This window comes from Thalassophryne amazonica, chromosome 14 (assembly GCF_902500255.1).
Source record: "Thalassophryne amazonica chromosome 14, fThaAma1.1, whole genome shotgun sequence".
Taxonomy (NCBI): Eukaryota; Metazoa; Chordata; class Actinopteri; order Batrachoidiformes; family Batrachoididae; genus Thalassophryne; species Thalassophryne amazonica.
The window spans coordinates 806,873-827,379 of record NC_047116.1 but is presented as its reverse complement, the minus strand read 5'-3'; the positions used below and the strand labels follow the sequence as shown (position 1 = coordinate 827,379).

Here is a 20,507-nt window from a genome sequence, read left to right as displayed (position 1 = left end):
TCGAGCATTAGCAGCTACAGTTCCAGCTTACAGCACCAGCAGCAGGTGGGCCAGCGGGCCTCTACGACTTCAGCTGCAGGTGGGCCAGCGGGCCTCTACGACTTCAGCGGCTGGTGGGCTAGCGGGCCTCGACGACTTCAGCGGCAGCAGGTCCAGCAGCTGCAGTGGCTCCAGGTAGCAGGCTCTAGAGATAAGTTAGCTAGCAGGCTTCAGCAATGAGAGAGCTAGTGGGATTCTGGTAGCCGGCGAGCCGTTAGCAGGGCAACAGGCTGCGGGATCTCCTCCTCCAACCTCAGAGGTCAACAGCTACGACAGTGAGAGCCTTTTTAGGCAGCGGACCTTGGACACCAGCAGCTAAACTTGCATTATGTCCACAGACGGAACCCGAATGGCGCTGGGGTAATGATGAACAGCGGATGAGCTGGGAGCTTGCAGGTACAAACCCGAAGGATCATCTTCTAGCTAACCTGTGGTTCGAAGTATTCCTTAAAAGATTTTAAAAGGATCAGTGAAACGTGCTGCTGAGTCAGTCTGGTGATATAAAAACCCAGAATAATCCTGGAGTTAAACCCCTAAACTTGTTATTGTAAATAAGAATTTTTTTCTTAATAACTTACCTGGTTAAATAAAGGTTAAATAAAAAAATAAAAACCCATATTACTTATAACCAAGGCTAAGAGTTAAGTAAAACATGGATGTGTGCTTGCAGTCATCTTGATAGCAGCAGGGTTCAGACAGGTCTTATGAAGTCCACCACCAGCTCCTTCAGCTTAGATACGTTGAGCTGCAGGTGGTTGAGTCCACACCACTCCACAAACCTGTCTATCATACTCCTGTACTGTACTTAGCCTCCTGGTCACTGCTGATTCAGCCCACAATGGCAGAGTCGTCCGAAAACTTCTACAGGTGGCAGGACAGTGACCAGAACTTGAAGTCTGAGGTGTAGAGTGTGAAGAGGATGGGAGACAGGACCGTCCCTTGTGCTGCCCCCATGCTGCTCCTGATGGTGTCTGATGTAATGTCTCAAAGCCTCACATACTATGGGCGGCCCGTGAGGTAGTTGGTAATCCAGGCCACCAGTGGAGCCTCCACCTTCATGTCCCGTAGCTTATCGCTGAGTAAGTCAGGCCGGATGGTGTTGAAGTAAGTAAGTAAGTAAGTAAACTTTATTTATATAGCACTTTTCACAGACCAGGGTCACAAAGTGCTTCACATGATAAAATCAATAAATACAAAATAACACATACAAACATTTAAAAGAAAATCAAGCTAAAATGCAATTTTAAAAAGGTGAGTCTTAAGTTGCTTTTTAAAAACATCGACAGAGTGAACACACTGGAGAAGTCGAAGAACATGACTCTCACAGTGCTGCCTGCCTCCTCCAGGTGAGAATAAGCTCTGTCCAGCATGAAGATGATGGCGTCCTCCACTCTCCTCTTGGGCTGGTACACAAACTGCGGGGGGCCCAGCGATGATTCCACGACTGTGTGGAGGAGAGTTGAGGTTCTTCTTCTTGGGCACAGGGACCAGACATGAGGTTTTCCACTGCTCAGGAACAACCATCTGGTTCAGACTCAAGTTGAAGATGTGCTGGAAAATCCCACACAGCTGGATAGTACATCCCTTCAGCACTCTGGGGCCGAGGCCGCCAGGACCCGCAGCCTTTCTCAGACACAGGCAACTAAATTCCTCTGCAGTGACGGTGATGGGAGGCATTGAGGAGAATGAGGGTGTAGTGGAGGGAGGGGAGTAGAGGCAGGTTGCTGGGAGGGGGGTGTGGTACTATTTGGGGGGTGCGGTGAGTGCACAGGGAAGGGAGAGCAATAGGAGGAGCTGGGGGAAGGGTGGCCAGAGTCCATGTTATCAAACCTGGTGAAGAACAGGTTTAGCTCATTGGCCTCATGCAGGTCTCCTTCCATCACCTGGTCCATCTTCTCACCATGACCAGTGATGGTTCTCATCCCACTGCACGCCTCCCTCACATTGTTCTGCTGGAGTCTGCTTTCCACTTTCCTCCTGTAACCATCCTTCCCCTCTGAGATCTTCTCCCTCACTTCAAGCTGCACCCTCTTCAGCTCCTCTCTGTCACCACTCCTGAATGCAGCCTTCTTCCTTCTTTCTTAAATTCGATACTCGGTACTGTGGGGGGTAAACTGGACTTGACAGCCCCATGCTGGCTGGCTCTTAATATTCTTTTGCAGTCACTGGTGTTGAATCTTTATTTTTCAGGTGAGCAGTGGAGCAACAGCTCTTTTCCCAGCTGGTAGTTCTCTGGATCAACCAGGCAGTGTTTTGGTAAGACTGACCACGCTGTCAGAGTCTGCAGTATCACATGGAACTGCAGCAGTTCTGACGACAACATCTCTGTGTTCCAGTGGCTGAAAAGTCTAGACAGCAAAGAGATTTACAGCCAGATCATCAGTCACCTGCCGAGTGTGGAGCAGCTGACAGCCGACAACTTCGAGGTACGCAACTACACAACCGTACACAGCTACACAACCGTACACACCTACACAACCATTACACAGCTACACACCATTACACAGCTACACAACCGTACACAGCTACACAACCATTACACAGCTACACAACCGTACACAGCTACACAACCGTACACACCTACACAACCATTACACAGCTACACAACCGTACACAGCTACACAACCGTACACAGCTACACAACCGTACACAGCTACACAACCATTACACAGCTACACATCAGTACACAGCTACACAACGGTACACAGCTACACACCATTACACAGCTACACAACCATACACAGCTACACACTGGTACACAGCTACAAACCATTACACAGCTACACACCGGTACACAGCTACACACCGGTACACAGCTACACAACGGTACACAGCTACACACTGGTACACAGCTACACAACCGTACACAGCTACACACCGGTACACAGCTACACACTGGTACACAGCTACACACTGGTACACAGCTACACACCGGTACACAGCTACACAACCGTACACAGCTACACACCACTACACAGCTACACAACCGTACACAGCTACACAACCGTACACAGCTACACACCATTACACAGCTACACAACCGTACACAGCTACACAACGGTACACAGCTACACACCGGTACACAGCTACACAACCGTACACAGCTACACAACCGTACACAGCTACACAGCTACACAACCGTACACAGCTACACAACCGTACACAGCTACACACCGGTACACAGCTACACAACCGTACACAGCTACACAACCGTACACAGCTACACAACCGTACACAGCTACACACCACTACACAGCTACACAACCGTACACAGCTACACACCACTACACAGCTACACAACCGTACACAGCTACACACCACTACACAGCTACACACCACTACACAGCTACACAACTGTACACAGCTACACACCACTACACAGCTACACAACCGTACACAGCTACACACCATTACACAGCTACACACCATTACACAGCTACACAACCGTACACAGCTACACAGCCGGTACACAGCTACACAACCGTACACAGCTACACAGCCGGTACACAGCTACACAACCGTACACAGCTACACACCACTACACAGCTACACAACCGTACACAGCTACACACCACTACACAGCTACACAACCGTACACAGCTACACACCACTACACAGCTACACAACTGTACACAGCTACACACCACTACACAGCTACACAACCGTACACAGCTACACACCACTACACAGCTACACACCACTACACAGCTACACAACCGTACACAGCTACACACCATTACACAGCTACACAACCGTACACAGCTACACAGCCGGTACACAGCTACACAACCGTACACAGCTACACAGCCGGTACACAGCTACACAACCATTACACATCTACACAACCATTACACATCTACACAACCATTACACATCTACACAACCGTACACATCTACATAACCATTACACATCTACACACCATTACACAGCTACACAACGGTACACATCTACACAACCATTACACAGCTACACAACGGTACACATCTACACAACCATTACACAGCTACACACCATTACACAGCTACACAACGGTACACAGCTACACACCATTACACAGCTACACAACGGTACACATCTACACAACCATTACACAGCTACACACCATTACACAGCTACACAACGGTACACAGCTACACACCATTACACAGCTACACAACGGTACACATCTACACAACCATTACACATCTACACTCCATAACACAGCTACACAACCGTATACATCTACACAACCGTACACATCTACATACCAATACACAGCTACATACCATTACACAGCTACACACCATTACACAGCTACACATCATTACACAGCTACACAACGGTACACAGCTACACACCATTACACAGCTACACACCATTACACAGCTACACACCATTACACAGCTACATACCATTACACAGCTACATACCATTACACAGCTACACACCATTACACAGCTACACACCATTACACAGCTACACACCATTACACAGCTACACAACGGTACACAGCTACTCAACCGTACACAGCTACACACCAATGCACAGCAACACAACCGTACACAGCTACACACCAATGCACAGCAACACAACGGTACACAGCTACACACCATTACACAGCTACACAATGGTACACATCTACACAACCATTACACAGCTACACAACGGTACACATCTACACAACCATTACACAGCTACACACCATTACACAGCTACACACCATTACACAGCTACACACCATTACACAGCTACATACAATACACAGCTACACAACCGTACACAGCTACACAACCGTACACAGCTACACAACCGTACACAGCTACACAACCGTACACAGCTACACACCATTACACAGCTACACACCATTACACAGCTACACAACCGTACACAGCTACACACCATTACACAGCTACACACCATTACACAGCTACACAACCGTACACAGCTACACACCAATGCACAGCAACACATCGGTACACAGCTACACACCATTACACAGCTACACAACGGTACACATCTACACAACCATTACACAGCTACACAACGGTACACATCTACACAACCATTACACAGCTACACAACCATTACACAGCTACACACCATTACACAGCTACACAACGGTACACAGCTACACAACCATTACACAGCTACACAACGGTACACATCTACACAACCATTACACATCTACACTCCATAACACAGCTACACAACCGTACACATCTACACAACCGTACACATCTACATACCAATACACAGCTACACACCATTACACAGCTACACAACGGTACACAGCTACACAACGGTACACAGCTACACACCGTTACACAGCTACACAACCGTACACAGCTACACTCCATTACACTGTTTGAGCACTCACAGGTTTCTGTTTCCTGCAGAAGAAACTGGCTCATCACCGCTGGCTGGTGTCCTTTACATTTGGAGATAAAGTATCCAAGGAGTCCAAAAAACTGCAATCACTCCTCCAAAAGGACCACATACAGGTGCCTGTCTGTCTGTCTCTGTCCGTCTGTCTGCCTTTCTGCTTGTCTGTTTGTCTCTCTGTCTGTTTATGTCTGTCTGTCTGTCTGTTTCTCTGTCTGTATGCTTGTCTGTTTGTCTCTCTGTCTGTCTGTCTGTCTGTCTGTCTGTCTGTTTCTCTGTCTGTATGCTTGTCTGTTTGTCTGTCTGTCTGTCTGTTTCTCTGTCTGTATGCTTGTCTGTTTGTCTCTCTGTCTGTCTGTCTGTCTGTCTCTCTGTCTGTTTCTCTCTGTCTGTCTGTATACTTGTCTGTTTGTCTCTCTGTCTGTCTGTCTCTCTCTGTCTGTCTGTCTCTCTGTCTGTTTCTCTCTGTCTGTCTGTATACTTGTCTGTTTGTCTCTCTGTCTGTCTGTCTGTCTCTCTCTGTCTGTCTGTCTCTCTGTCTGTTTCTCTCTGTCTGTCTGTATACTTGTCTGTTTGTCTCTCTGTCTGTCTGTCTGTCTCTCTCTGTCTGTCTGTATGCTTGTCTGTTTGTCTCTCTGTCTGTCTGTCTGTCTCTCTCTGTCTGTCTGTATGCTTGTCTGTTTGTCTCTCTGTCTGTTTCTGTCTGTCTGTCTGTTTCTGTCTGGCTGGCTGTCTGGCTGTTTCTGTCTGGCTGTTTCTGTCTGGCTGTCTGGCTGTTTCTGGCTGTTTCTCTGTCTGTATGCTTGTCTGTTTGTCTCTCTGTCTGTTTCTGTCTGTCTGTCTGTTTCTGTCTGGCTGGCTGTCTGGCTGTTTCTGTCTGGCTGTTTCTGTCTGGCTGTCTGGCTGTTTCTGGCTGTTTCTCTGTCTGTATGCTTGTCTGTTTGTCTCTCTGTCTGTATGCTTGTCTGTCTGTCTCTCTGTCTGTATGCTTGTCTGTTTGTCTCTCTGTCTGTATGCTTGTCTGTCTGTTTCTCTGTCTGTATGCTTGTCTGTCTGTCTGTATGCTTGTCTGTTTGTCTCTCTGTCTGTTTGTCTCTCTGTCTGTATGCTTGTCTCTCTGTCTGTATGCTTGTCTGTTTGTCTCTCTGTCTGTTTGTCTCTCTGTCTGTATGCTTGTCTCTCTGTCTGTATGCTTGTCTGTTTGTATGCTTGTCTCTCTGTCTGTATGCTTGTCTGTTTGTCTCTCTGTCTGTTTGTCTCTCTGTCTGTATGCTTGTCTCTCTGTCTGTATGCTTGTCTGTTTGTATGCTTGTCTCTCTGTCTGTATGCTTGTCTGTTTGTCTGTTTGTCTCTCTGTTTGTATGCTTGTCTCTCTGTCTGTATGCTTGTCTGTTTGTCTGTTTGTCTCTCTGTCTGTATGCTTGTCTCTCTGTCTGTATGCTTGTCTGTTTGTCTGTTTGTCTCTCTGTCTGTATGCTTGTCTCTCTGTCTGTATGCTTGTCTGTTTGTCTCTCTGTCTCTCTGTCTGTATGCTTGTCTGTTTGTCTCTCTGTCTGGCTGTTTCTCTGTCTGTATGCTTGTCTCTCTGTCTGTTTGTCTCTCTGTCTGTATGCTTGTCTCTCTGTCTGTTTGTCTCTGTCTGGCTGTTTGTCTGTTTCTCTCTGTCTGTCTGTATGCTTGTCTGTTTGTCTCTCTCTCTGTCTGTCTGTCTCTCTGTCTGTTTCTCTCTGTCTGTCTGTCTGTATGCTTGTCTGTTTGTCTCTCTCTCTGTCTGTCTGTCTCTCTGTCTGTCTGTCTCTCTGTCTGTTTCTCTCTGTCTGTCTGTATGCTTGTCTGTTTCTCTGTCTGTCTGTTGCTCTCTCTGTCTGTTGCTCTCTCTGTTTGTCTCTCTGTCTGTTTGTCTCTGTCTGTTGCTCTCTCTGTTTGTCTGTTGCTCTCTCTGTTTGTCTCTGTCTGTTTCTCTCTCCATCTGTCTGTCTTTCTGTTTCTCTGTCTGTCTGTCTGTTTCTCTGTCTGTCTGTTGCTCTCTCTGTTTGTCTCTGTCTGTTTCTCTCTCTGTTTGTCTGTTTCCCTGTTTCCCTGTCTGTTTGTCTCTGTCTGTTTCTCTCTCTGTTTGTCTGTTTCCGTTTTCCTGTCTGTTTCTCTGTCTGTCTGTTTCTCTGTTTGTCTGTCTGTCTGTCTCTCTGTCTGTTTCTCTCTGTCTGTCTGTTTGTCTGTTTCTGTCTGTCTGTCTCTCTCTGTCTGTTTCTCTCTCCGTTTGTCTGTTTCTCTCTCCGTCTGTTTGTCTGTCTGTTTGTCTGTTTCTCTGTCTGTCTGTTTCTCTGTCTGTTTGTCTCTCTGTTTCTCTGTCTGTCTGTTTCTCTCTCTGTTTCTCTCTCTGTCTGTTTGTCTCTGTCTGTCTGTCTCTCTGTCTGTTTGTCTCTGCATGTTTCTCTGTTTCTCTGTCTGTCTCTGTCTGTTTCTCTGTCTGTTTCTCTCTCTGTTTGTCTGTTTCCCTGTTTCCCTGTCTGTTTGTCTCTGTCTGTTTCTCTCTCTGTTTGTCTGTTTCCGTTTCCCTGTCTGTTTCTCTGTCTGTCTGTTTCTCTGTTTGTCTGTCTGTCTCTCTGTCTGTTTCTCTCTGTCTGTCTGTTTGTCTGTTTCTGTCTGTCTCTCTCTGTCTGTTTCTCTCTCCGTCTGTTTGTCTGTCTGTTTGTCTGTTTCTCTGTCTGTCTGTTTCTCTGTCTGTTTGTCTGTTTCTCTGTCTGTCTGTTTCTCTGTCTGTTTGTCTGTTTCTCTGTCTGTTTGTCTCTCTGTTTCTCTGTCTGTCTGTTTTCTCTCTCTGTTTCTCTCTCTGTCTGTTTGTCTCTGTCTGTTTCTCTGTCTCTCTCTGTCTGTTTCTCTGTCTGTTTGTCTCTGTCTGTTTCTCTCTGTCTGTCTGTTTCTCTTTCTGTTTGTCTTTGTCTGTTTCTCTGTATGTTTGTCTTTGTCTGTTTGTCTCTGTCTGTTTCTCTCTCTGTTTCTCTGTCTGTCTGTTTCTCTGTATGTTTGTCTCTGTTTCTCTGTCTGTCTGTTTCTCTCTCTGTCTGTTTCCCTGTTTCCCTGTCTGTTTCTCTGTCTGTTTCTCTGTTTGTCTGTTTCTCTGTATGTTTGTCTCTGTCTGTTTGTCTCTGTCTGTTTCTCTCTCTGTTTCTCTGTCTGTCTGTTTCTCTGTATGTTTGTCTCTGTTTGTTTCTCTCTCTGTTTCTCTGTCTGTCTGTTTCTCTCTCTGTCTGTTTCCCTGTTTCCCTGTCTGTTTCTCTGTCTGTTTCTCTGTCTGTTTCTCTGTTTGTCTGTTTCCCTGTATGTTTGTCTCTGCCTCTTTCTCTGTCTGTCTGTTTCTCTGTTTGTCTCTCTGTTTCTCTCTCTGTTTGTCTCTGTCTGTTTGTCTCTGTCTGTTTGTCTGTCTGTTTCTCTGTTTGTCTGTTTGTCTCTGCCTGTTTCTCTGTCTGTTTGTCTCTGTCTGTTTCTCTGTCTGTTTCTCTCTTCGTCTGTTTCCCTGTCTGTCTCTGTCTTTTTCTCTCTCTGTTTCTCTGTCTGTCTTTCTCTCTTTGTTTGTCTGTTTCCCTGTTTGTTTGTCTCTGTTGGTTTCTCTCTCTGTCTATCTGTTTCTCTCTCTGTTTCTCTGTCTGTTTGTCTCTGTCTGTTTCTCTGTCTGTCTGTTTCTCTGTCTGTTTGTCTGTCTGTTTCTCTATTTGTCTGTTTCTCTGTCTGTTTGTCTCTGCCTGTTTCTATGTCTGTCTGTTTCTCTATTTGTCTGTTTGTCTCTGTCTGTTTCTCTCTGTCTGTTTGTCTCTGTCTGTTTCTCTCTCTCTTTCTCTGTCTGTCTGTTTCTCTCTTTGTCTGTTTCCCTGTCTGTTTGTCTCTGTCTGTTTCCCTGTCTGTTTCTCTGTCTGTCTGTTTCTCTCTTTGTTTGTCTGTTTCCCTGTCTGTTTGTCTCTGTCTGTTTCTCTCTCTGTTTGTCTCTGTCTGTTCTCTCTGTCTGTTTCTCTCTCTGTTTGTCTGTCTGTCTGTTTCTCTCTTTGTTTGTCTGTTTCCCTGTTTGTTTGTCTCTGTCTGTTTCTCTCTCTGTTTCTCTGTCTGTCTGTTTCTCTCTTTGTTTGTCTGTTTCCCTGTTTGTTTGTCTCTGTCTGTTTCTCTCTCTGTTTCTCTGTCTGTCTGTTTCTCTCTTTGTTTGTCTGTTTCCCTGTTTGTTTGTCTCTGTCTGTTTCTCTCTCTGTTTCTCTGTCTGTCTGTTTCTCTCTTTGTTTGTCTGTTTCCCTGTTTGTTTGTCTCTGTCTGTTTCTCTCTCTGTTTCTCTGTCTGTCTGTTTCTCTCTTTGCTTGTCTGTTTCCCTGTTTGTTTGTCTCTGTCGGTTTCTCTCTCTGTCTGTCTGTTTCTCTTTCTGTTTGTCTTTGTCTGTTTCTCTTTCTGTTTGTCTTTGCCTGTTTCTCTGTCTGTTTGTCTCTGTCTGTTTCTCTCTCTGTTTCTCTGTCTGTTTGTCTCTGTCTGTTTCTCTGTCTGTCTGTTTCTCTGTCTGTCTGTTTCTCTCTTTGTTTGTCTGTTTCCCTGTCTGTTTGTTTCTGTCTGTTTCTCTGTCTGTCTGTTTCTCTCTTTGTTTGTCTGTTTCCCTGTTTGTTTGTCTCTGTTGGTTTCTCTCTCTGTCTGTCTGTTTGTCTTTGTCTGTTTCTCTTTCTGTTTGTCTTTGCCTGTTTCTCTGTCTGTCTGTTTCTCTGTCTGTTTGTCTCTGTCTGTTTCTCTCTCTGTTTCTCTGTCTGTTTGTCTGTCTGTTTGTCTCTGTCTGTTTCTCTGTTTCTCTCTCTGTTTGTCTGTCTGTTTGTCTCTGTCTGTTTGTCTGTCTGTTTCTCTGTCTGTTTGTCTGTGTCTGTTTCTCTGTCTGTTTCTCTCTCTGTTTGTCTCTGTCTGTTTCTCTCTTCGTCTGTTTCCCTGTCTGTCTCTGTCTGTTTCTCTCTCTGTTTCTCTGTCTGTCTGTTTCTCTCTGTTTGTCTGTTTCCCTGTTTGTTTGTCTCTGTTGGTTTCTCTCTCTGTCTATCTGTTTCTCTCTCTGTTTCTCTGTCTGTTTGTCTCTGTCTGTTTCTCTGTCTGTCTGTTTCTCTCTCTGTTTGTCTGTCTGTTTCTCTATTTGTCTGTTTCTCTGTCTGTTTGTCTCTGTCTGTTTCTCTCTCTGTCTGTTTGTCTCTGTCTGTTTGTCTCTGTCTGTCTGTTTGTCTCTGTCTGTTTCTCTCTCTCTTTCTCTGTCTGTCTGTTTCTCTCTGTCTGTCTGTTTCCCTGTCTGTTTGTCTCTGTCTGTTTCCCTGTCTGTTTCTCTGTCTGTCTGTTTCTCTCTTTGTTTGTCTGTTTCCCTGTCTGTTTGTCTGTCTGTTTCTCTCTCTGTTTGTCTCTGTCTGTTTCTCTCTGTCTGTCTGTTTGTCTCTGTCTGTTTCTCTCTCTCTTTCTCTGTCTGTCTGTTTCTCTCTGTCTGTCTGTTTCCCTGTCTGTTTCTCTCTGTCTGTTTCCCTGTCTGTTTCTCTGTCTGTCTGTTTCTCTCTTTGTTTGTCTGTTTCCCTGTCTGTTTGTCTGTCTGTTTCTCTCTCTGTTTGTCTCTGTCTGTTTCTCTCTGTCTGTTTCTCTCTCTGTTTGTCTCTGTCTGTTTCTCTCTCTGTTTGTCTGTCTGTCTGTTTCTCTCTTTGTTTGTCTGTTTCCCTGTTTGTTTGTCTCTGTCTGTTTCTCTCTTTGTTTGTCTGTTTCCCTGTTTGTTTGTCTCTGTCTGTTTCTCTCTCTGTTTCTCTGTCTGTCTGTTTCTCTCTTTGTTTGTCTGTTTCCCTGTTTGTTTGTCTCTGTCTGTTTCTCTCTCTGTTTCTCTGTCTGTCTGTTTCTCTCTTTGTTTGTCTGTTTCCCTGTTTGTTTGTCTCTGTCTGTTTCTCTTTCTGTTTGTCTTTGTCTGTTTCTCTTTCTGTTTGTCTTTGTCTGTTTCTCTTTCTGTTTGTCTTTGCCTGTTTCTCTGTCTGTTTGTCTCTGTCTGTTTCTCTCTCTGTTTGTCTCTGTCTGTTTCTCTGTCTGTCTGTTTCTCTCTTTGTTTGTCTGTTTCCCTGTCTGTTTGTTTCTGTCTGTTTCTCTCTCTGTTTCTCTGTCTGTCTGTTTCTCTCTTTGTTTGTCTGTTTCCCTGTTTGTTTGTCTCTGTTGGTTTCTCTCTCTGTCTGTCTGTTTGTCTTTGTCTGTTTCTCTTTCTGTTTGTCTTTGCCTGTTTCTCTGTCTGTTTGTCTGTCTGTTTGTCTCTGTCTGTTTGTCTGTCTGTTTCTCTGTCTGTTTGTCTCTGTCTGTTTCTCTCTCTGTTTGTCTCTGTCTGTTTCTCTCTCTGTTTGTCTCTGTCTGTTTGTCTCTGTCTGTTTCTCTGTCTGTTTGTCTCTGTCTGTTTGTCTCTGTCTGTTTCTCTCTCTGTTTGTCTCTGTTTGTCTCTGTCTGTTTCTCTCTCTGTTTGTCTGTCTGTTTTTCTGTTTCCTTGTCTGTCTGTCTGTCTTAAAGTTGACATATATTTTATTGATCTCTTAGACTGCCCACAATAAAAGGCCACTCTGAAAGGTGCAGTTTTGTTTTATTGGGGGGGATACCAGTCAGTATCTGGTGTGACCACCATTTGCCTCATGCAGTGCAACACATCTCCTACGCATAGAGTTGATCAGGTTGTCAGTTCTGGCCTGTGGAATGTTGGTCCACTCCTCTTCAATGGGCAGTCTAAGGCACACCTGTGCACTAATCATGGTGTCTAATCAGCATCTTGATATGGCACACCTGTGAGGTGGGATGGATTATCTCAGCAAAGGAGAAGTGCTCACTATCACAGATTTAGACTGGTTTGTGAACAATATTTGAGGGAAATGGTGATATTGTGTATGTGGAAAAAGTTTTAGATCTTTGAGTTCATCTCATACAAAATGGGAGCAAAACCAAAAGTGTTGCATTTATATTTTTGTTGAGTATATATAACACTAATAGTAACATAGCCATTACAACAAAAACCAGAACCAGGTGAGTGGAGTCAGGAACTTGGGAGGAGGTTTATCACTTTAACCAGCATCTTACCTATGAGTTGCCAGATAATTTGTCTAAGTTTCCCAGTAACTTTCAAGTTTATCTTGATCAAACTTAAGAATGAATGTTAGCTTCTCCATTATAAAAATATCCTCAACCACTTTGATCCAGTTGTCGACTGTGGTAGTGTCCCTTGTCAACCACCTCCTTGTGATTGCTTTTTTACTCACTGATATCATACATATATTTGTTCTCAGTTTCCATCACAGTGCAGTCCAGACAGTATAATGTCTCAAACCCTAGTGGGATCACTAGTTTCATGATTTTCTCCATGTTCAATTTAATTTCTTTCCAGTATTCAGAGATGACCGCGCAGTCCCAAAATACATGAAAATGAGTTGCCTTGCTCTCACCACAGAATCTCCAGCAAGACATACATCCTCCCCGTAAAGTCTTTTGTGCTGGAACTCTGAAAAATCGAACTACATTTTTCCACTGAAATTCTCTCCAAGACTGAGAGGATGTGCTCCTCCATTGTTATACAATTAATTTTCCCCATGTTTCCATCTGCATCTTAATGTTACTCTCCTGTTCCCATTTCTCTTTTATATATGCAGATTTGAGCATTTTTAATTTTGACCCCTGTGTAATTCTTCAGTTGACCCCTACCTGGCCACCTATTGAAAATTCAAGTGGCCAGTCGGTTTGTTCAAAAGAGTAATGTCTAAGGAGTATTTGTGCCAACTTTGGTGCTTGTATCACCATTTGCAGGATTGTTTCAGTTATCAGCTGCACTACTAGTTGCTCCTGGTGTATAGTGAGCGCCTTGTGTGGCAGCACCCTGACATTGTGGTGAATGTGAGGCATTATTGTAAAGCACTTTGAGTGTCTGATGTAGATGGAAAAGCGCTATATAAATGCAGTCCATTTACCATTTCAAAAAGACAAAAGTCAAGTAAACATTTGAAGTATGTAGATGGTAAGTGGGATGCAGATGTCTGTGCGAGACGCTCAGCTGCAGGGAGTGACTCAGGTGTTCAGTACATTGCTCAAGGGCACTGTCGGGAGCCTCCTGTCTGAGCTCACAATCATCACTGCTCCAGTAACACCAAGCAGCTTTTTGCTTTTTTGTATTTAAGGATGATTGTCATCTCATAAAGCTGTTCATTATTTTTAAAGCTGTCTTTTTTCTTTTTATAGCTGTTTGTAAAGTACCACCAGAATCTCATTGCAGAAATACAATGACAATAAACGTCTGTTCTGTTCTGTTGCTCGGCCACCACCTCCCCTCATCACAAAAAAATGAACAAACTTAAGGTCCTGTCACACCTTGATGATTTAGCCAGTGTGTGCTGACCATATTAAAAAACGCTGACATAAGTCCAGTAAGTTAAGGGTAAGTTTTTTTGTTTTTTTTTTAAGTTAAGAGCACGTTGAAACATGCTGAAGCTCAGTGATGTCCGTCCTGATAAGCTGAGCTCCTCAAAACATTTTGGACATGCTGAAAATTTTCAAGGAATGTCAGCATGTGACTCACATGTCCAGTGGGACATAAGTTGTAGGTGAGTTATGTGATTGTTGGCAGACGTTTCTTGTAATTTACTCATAAGTCTAAATACATCCATTCATACTGGCCACTGATTGGCTGAAAGCTGCGGTCGGTATGCAGACAGACTGTTTCATTCACACATAAATCTGACCTGTTCGTTTCAGTCCAGTTCACCATCACAGACCTCAGAAAATGCTTTAATTCCTGGCTGGAAGCACAGCGTTTTAAAGCAAGTCCCTCTGTAATTTTACTGCTGCAGCTACGTTTCTCAGAGGATGCCCGTGTGGAGCTCTGATCACACAGAGGCACTGTGAGGATTTAAACATTTAAAGTGCTGTCGCTGTCGGTGATCACCACGCCGGCAGATCACACAGCACTTGATTCAGATTCACACCTCATTGCAGTCAAGTGGCGCTTTAAAAGTTTAAATCATCACAGCGTTTCATTATTCAGGTCTGTGATGACCTGATCAGGTCTGATCAGATCCAATGATCAGGAAGCAGCCGGCACTTTCAACATTTAAAGAGTCAGCACTTCATTCATTCACGGCAGCGTTTCCCACAGCCACCCCTTCATCAGCATTCTGTACATAATGAAAATGGTCTACCAAGATAAAAAATGAAAATAAAAGATAAAATAATGTTAAATGACTCTGTTTCTGACCTGCGCCACACCGTGCAGTACCAAGCAGAACCACTGGGTTGAAACAGGGCGGTTGGCAGATGCTGGATAATTGTCAAGGTGTGACAGCTGCATTAATTTATTAGACGTACGCCAACGTGCACCAGAGTTTTTAATACAGCCAGCATACGCAGGCTAAATTGTCAAGGTGTGACAGGACCTTAACATATCCAAATCTATCACTCAAATCACAGTATTTAAAGTAATCCAAGAGTAAATGCTAAATATAAGCCACAGAAGAAATGTTTTCTGGTTGACTTTCAAACATGAGATGTGCAGTAGGACTCTGAGGACACGTGTGTGAAGGAGAGGGAGCCCTGTGCATTAGCCGTAGTGGTGGTGAAGGTAGACGACATTAAATACTTGACGTCAAATGTCCAAAGTAATGGAGAGTGTGGCAGAGAGGCCAGACTGAGATTGTTTGGACACGTGCAGAGGAAGGACCCAGGGTATATAGGGAGAGGGATTCTGAGGATGGAGCCAGCAGGCAGGTTTACAGCTGTGCTGAGGGAGGACGTGCGGGCGGTTGATGAGACAGAGGACAGGGTGAGACATTGTCAGTTTGATTGCTTTTGTTGGTTTTTACTCTGTTGGACTGATGTGGGTTTGTTGATGTGTGATTGTGTGAACCTTTGAAACAAAGCAATGCAGAAGAGGGGCTGTATTTCTGTCGCGCTTTTATACTAAATAAAAAATCCTGAGCACATCAGCATGGTGGTTTTAGGCTCTAAATAAACTACATTACTACGCGGGCTCTGATTGGCTGATTACCGGGTGGATATTTTCCCATATCCGGACTGGTTACCATGACAATTGGTCCACAACATGTATTTTTGTTGCAAACCAGGAAGAAAAAAACACGATTAGAAAGTCCAAGTCGGACATAAATGTACTCCATAAATATCTAAACATCTGAAAAAACCCACAGATTGAAAGTTTACCAGCTAATGAGTGGACCATCTGTTAGCAAGTTCTTCATGGAGGTAAAGCGAACAGGTCCGACTACGAGCTGTCAGCAGCTTTCATATTTGGCTGATACAGTAACTTTGCATGTTTATATATTTATATAGACATATAATAAAGAACTGATGAACCTTGCTTGCTCGGTCTGTACGGGGATGTCATATCAGACCCTCGTGTCGTTCACACAGACCTCGCTAACACTCGCTCTGTACTGACAACACATGGGTCTGATGGTTCTCCGTACAGACCTCACGGTCGGTTAATAATCCTTTATTACTCACAGGCTGCTCTTGTTCACTGTTTTGAACGTCCTTATATGATTGTGCTATCAAAGTTTTGCTCTTTCCTCATAGTGTGTAGCTATTGTACGTTTTGATTATTTTATTTTCAGTATATTATTTTAAAGTTATGTATTGTATTGACTTATAATAATTAATGCCATGATTCAACACACTCCAATACAGTAGGTGGCAGTATGCATGTCTGAAGCTGGTTTGTGAGCTGCAAACGAACATGAAGTAGAACAAGGTTTCATATTATAAGTGTAAAGTTTCAAACTGTGGCTGAAGATGTGATCAAAGTGACCATCCCCGGGCGCCGGCCTGTGGCTGCCCTTAGTGGTTGGATTGTGTCTAACTGTAATTAGGATGATTAAATGCAGATGACACATTTTATTGTATGTATGTACAATGACAGTAAAGGCTCTATTCGATTCTATCAAAACACTGATTCATGGTGGATGTCATTGTTCATGTGTCCTGAAAACATCATCTTTAGAAGTCACTATTGTCACATAGCACATTGCTAACGTGCATGATCAAATGGTTTCTTTGTGAACACTCACATAATACAAAAGATGAAAAAATAAATGTGGTGTCCATGTTCTTTCTACTAGTCAATGACAATGAACTGTTTGGAAATACTGGTCATGGGCACGGCCTGTTTTTTTTTTTTTTGTGGGAACACGACGGTCACTCACATCATCTTTGAACATTCTATGTGTCAGACTCAGTGATATTGGGCACAACAGCAGGATTCAGGCGTAGGAGCTGTGAGTCGACACGGTTTAACAAGAGCAGTCGGAGGTTTCTCATGGCCGCCAAAATTCAGCGGAGTCTTCCATGCCCTCATATCTATCTGTGGTGCAAATTTGTCAAAATCTGTGCAGTAGTTTTGACGCAATCCTGCTAACAGTGTTATGTGTCGGACGCAGCTCGGAGAACCGACCAGCGTTTGAAGGACCCAGTATGAAATAAGCAGAGCACGGTACAAAGGCTAACTGAATTTAATACATAACAGTGATACAAAAAATAACAAAAGAAAGTGCGGTCTGGCGTGGTGCGCTCCCAGCAGCGCTAACAGTCCGGACCCAGAAGCTGTTCGGACCCAAGGACCCCGCCGACACCCCCCAGGTGGCCGCAACAAACCGAGTCTGTGAAAGAAGGAACCATTATGTGAGTCCACACTCTACACACAGAGAGAACACTTAAAGGTGTACAAACAGCAAACACTTCCTGGCTTGATTACTAATCAGCTTCCCAACCTGCAGGCATGGAACATCCAGTTCACAAAACTCCACTGCAGTGGAAGCCGATACATGACTAACATACAGCTCAATATAAAAAGGTGTGAGGGACACCACATTTACTGACTGTATAAATGTTAGTCACAAAATCTAACGTACCTCAGGAAGTGTGCTGACGAGCGTGAGACCTCACCCCCTCCTCTTTCACAGACCGTGCATCAAACCCTGGACGTTCTCTGCATCCACTGATGATGAGATGGCTCCCGAGACGACGATCTCACCCGTCTGGTCACAAGGTCGAGTCTCTGGCAAATACACACTGTATACTCCAGTCTTAAATGCCACCATGTTCCAATCCATATAGATGCACCTCAGCTGTGAGTCCTGACGAGCCGCAGGTGATCAGGGTGAGGTCCTGATAACCTTAGCAACACAGCCACTCAGTCCCAAATGCAAGCCACCTGGAAGGAAAAACAAAAGACAAACAAAAAGGCAGCCAGGCCCCCCAGCCATACAACAAACAGACACACAAATAAAGAAACGCCGGTGATTTTATCACATCCTTGGTGGACGTAATGGGTGTTCAGACAGGGTTCAGCACACGACAGGCTGGCAGTAACAAGCAACAGTATCTGAAGCATGAGGCACAAACAGGGTCCAACATGCAGGCACGGCAGGTACAGGACAGAACTCACAAAAGGAACACGCAAATGACGGCACAGGGCTCGACCGTTCGGCAAGGGAGTGAGGGGAGAGATGTGACTTCGAAAGGGGAAGTGATAAGCAGGAAATCCAGGACAGGTGTGGTGGAGGGGTCAAGGACGGGGTGTGGCAAACAGGAGGGAGGAGCTCGACATCAAACACACCACACAAACAGCAGGTGTGAGTTCTTGTCATGACAAATGTCTGTATATGACTTGTTGTGTGGTTAATTCTCTAAGCAGCATCAGTGAAATGATCACATCATGTAATGTTTGATAACTGTGTTGGCATTTGTAGTCGCTGTCAGTAGCCTCATGATGCTCAGCCCTGCTAAAGGCCAACATCTCTACTTTCATCACCACGATCATAAACCACTCCTTCCTGGCTGGACATATTCCACCTTCATTAAAAACTGCTGTCATCAGCAAAAACCCACCTTGGATCCAGAAATCCTCTCCAATTACACACCCATTTCAAACATGCCATTTTTTATCTAAAGTTGTGGAGAAAATGGTCGCTGTACAACTTCACAACTACCTCAAGCACAATAATCTTTTTGAGAAGTTCCAGTCTGGCTTTCGCCCTGGCCACAGCACAGAAACAGCCTTGGTCAGGGACACCAATGACCTTTTGATGGCATTAGATTGGGGTTCCCCATCTCTTCTTATCCTCCTTGACCTAACAGTTGCTTTTGACACAATTGACCACAGAATCCTCCTCCATCGCTTGCAACATACCATAGGACTCTCAGAGAATGTTTTAAAGTGTTTCACTTCCTATCTGTCCGACAGAACTGAGCATGTCACCCTGGGAAAAGCAAGATCACACACCCACAAGGTCATCTGCAGTGTCCCCCAGGGTTCTGTGCTGGGCCCCACCCTTTTCACTCTCTACCTGCTTCCCTTGGGCCAGGTCATCAGGAAGCATGGGATATCCTACCATTGCTACGCTGATGACACACAACTCTATCTGAGAACAACTCCCACTTCCACAGCTCCCCTGCCAACATCCACACTGACCACCTGCTTGGAGGAGATAGAGGCGTGGATGAAGTGAAATGTTCTTCAACTAAACAGCTCCAAAACACAAGCCATTCTCGTTGGCACTCCACATCAGCTTCGCTCTTCCACCATCACCAGCATTACCTTCACTGGCCAAAGCATTCCCCTTTCCACTTCTGTCACAAACCTAGGTGTCAAAATTGACCCACAACTCACTTTTGACACCCACATCAAACACCATTCTACCATCTCAGGAACATTGCCAAACTTCGTTCAACTCTTACCCTGGCTGATGTAGAAAAGCTTGTCCACGCCGTTGTCTCGTCCAGGTTGGATTATCGTAATGCACTCCTCATCGGGATCTCTGGCAGCAACTTACAGAGACTGCAATGCATCCAGAATGGTGCTGCCAGGATCCTGGTGAGGGTGCGCAAATACAACCACATCACCCCATCCTCAAATTTCTACTCTCCCCACTCAGAATTGAGTATAAGGTCTCCCTTCTCACCCACCAGTGCCATTATGGACATGCCCCCCAGTATCTCAAGGAACTCCTCACACCCTACTACAAACACCCTGAAAGCTCCCACAACCAAGCTCAGCACCATGGGCGACCGGGCCTTTTGCTCTGCAGCTCCAAGGCTGTGGAACACCCTCCCAGACCACCTGAGGGCCCCACAGACCGCTGATGCTTTTAAACAAAACTTAAAGACATATTTATTTCAGAAAGCTTTCCGTTGAATTTTAGTGCATCTTGTACTGTTTTTATTAATTTTGCCTTGTGCCTCTTTAATTAAGTCTGTACTGTAGCACTTTGAGATTGCTTAAATGTAAAGTGCATTATAAATAAAATGTATTATTCTTAATATTATTCAGTCGAGTTCATCCACAAACATGAAGGAAACAAGGGGTCATAATTTTTGATGCCCACACCAAAGCAAAACTGTTATGAGAACCACCTCAGCCCCCCAAAATGATGTAACATTAGATTAAATGATGACTTTTCTCACTGTCGCCCGTGTGCTTGCTCTAGGGGTTGGTAAGGTTAGACCTCACTCATGTCATGTGAAGCTTCTTGAGGCAGTGTTGTTGTGATTTGGTGCCACATAAATTAAATTGAATTGAGTGCATTCAGGTCCAGGTTGTTCTGACCACACCAGAGGACCATCAACCTCCTGCCTGTATGCAGGCTCATCACCATTATGGATGAGGCAGATGACTGTTGTGTCCTCTGCAAACTTCAGGAGTTTAACAAAGGGGTTCTTCAACAGCAGTAATTGGAGCAGAGAAGGGCAGGGGGGAGAGGACACAACTCTGGGGGACCTCAATGCTGATGGTCTAAGTGTTAGATCGGGTTTTCCCCAGCCTCACCTGTTACTTCCTGTCTGTCAGGACGTTGGTGACCCAGACTGGTTCAGTCTGCACTGGTGGGTGCAGACGTAGAAAGGAAAAGAGATGTGGAGGTGAGAGTTGGCAGGTGGCCTTGTGTTTGTACTTCAGAGTCTGTGAGGGTTGGGTACCTCACTCAGGTTTTACTGGCCCCAGAATCGAGGCTGATGGTCACTGGACAGAAGCTGTGGATGAACCTCCTCTGATGAGTCCCGAAGCTGCTGCTTAGGCTATAGGCTCCTGAGTGGATGGTGTTCTTGTTGATGTCAGTCT

General features: G+C 44.8%; 1 protein-coding gene across 4 annotated transcripts in view; it reads left to right on the top strand.

The window, feature by feature from the left end:
* Positions 1-20,507, top strand: part of dnajc10 (DnaJ (Hsp40) homolog, subfamily C, member 10) — a 263,701-nt gene that overhangs the window by 103,711 nt on the left and 139,483 nt on the right. For all 4 annotated transcript variants that reach the window (XM_034185983.1, XM_034185982.1, XM_034185985.1 and 1 more), the window contains 3 exons: positions 2,230-2,295; positions 2,376-2,465; positions 5,416-5,520. In XM_034185983.1, the coding sequence (XP_034041874.1) occupies positions 2,230-2,295; positions 2,376-2,465; positions 5,416-5,520 (261 nt within the window). The remainder of the gene's footprint in view (positions 1-2,229; positions 2,296-2,375; positions 2,466-5,415; positions 5,521-20,507) is intronic.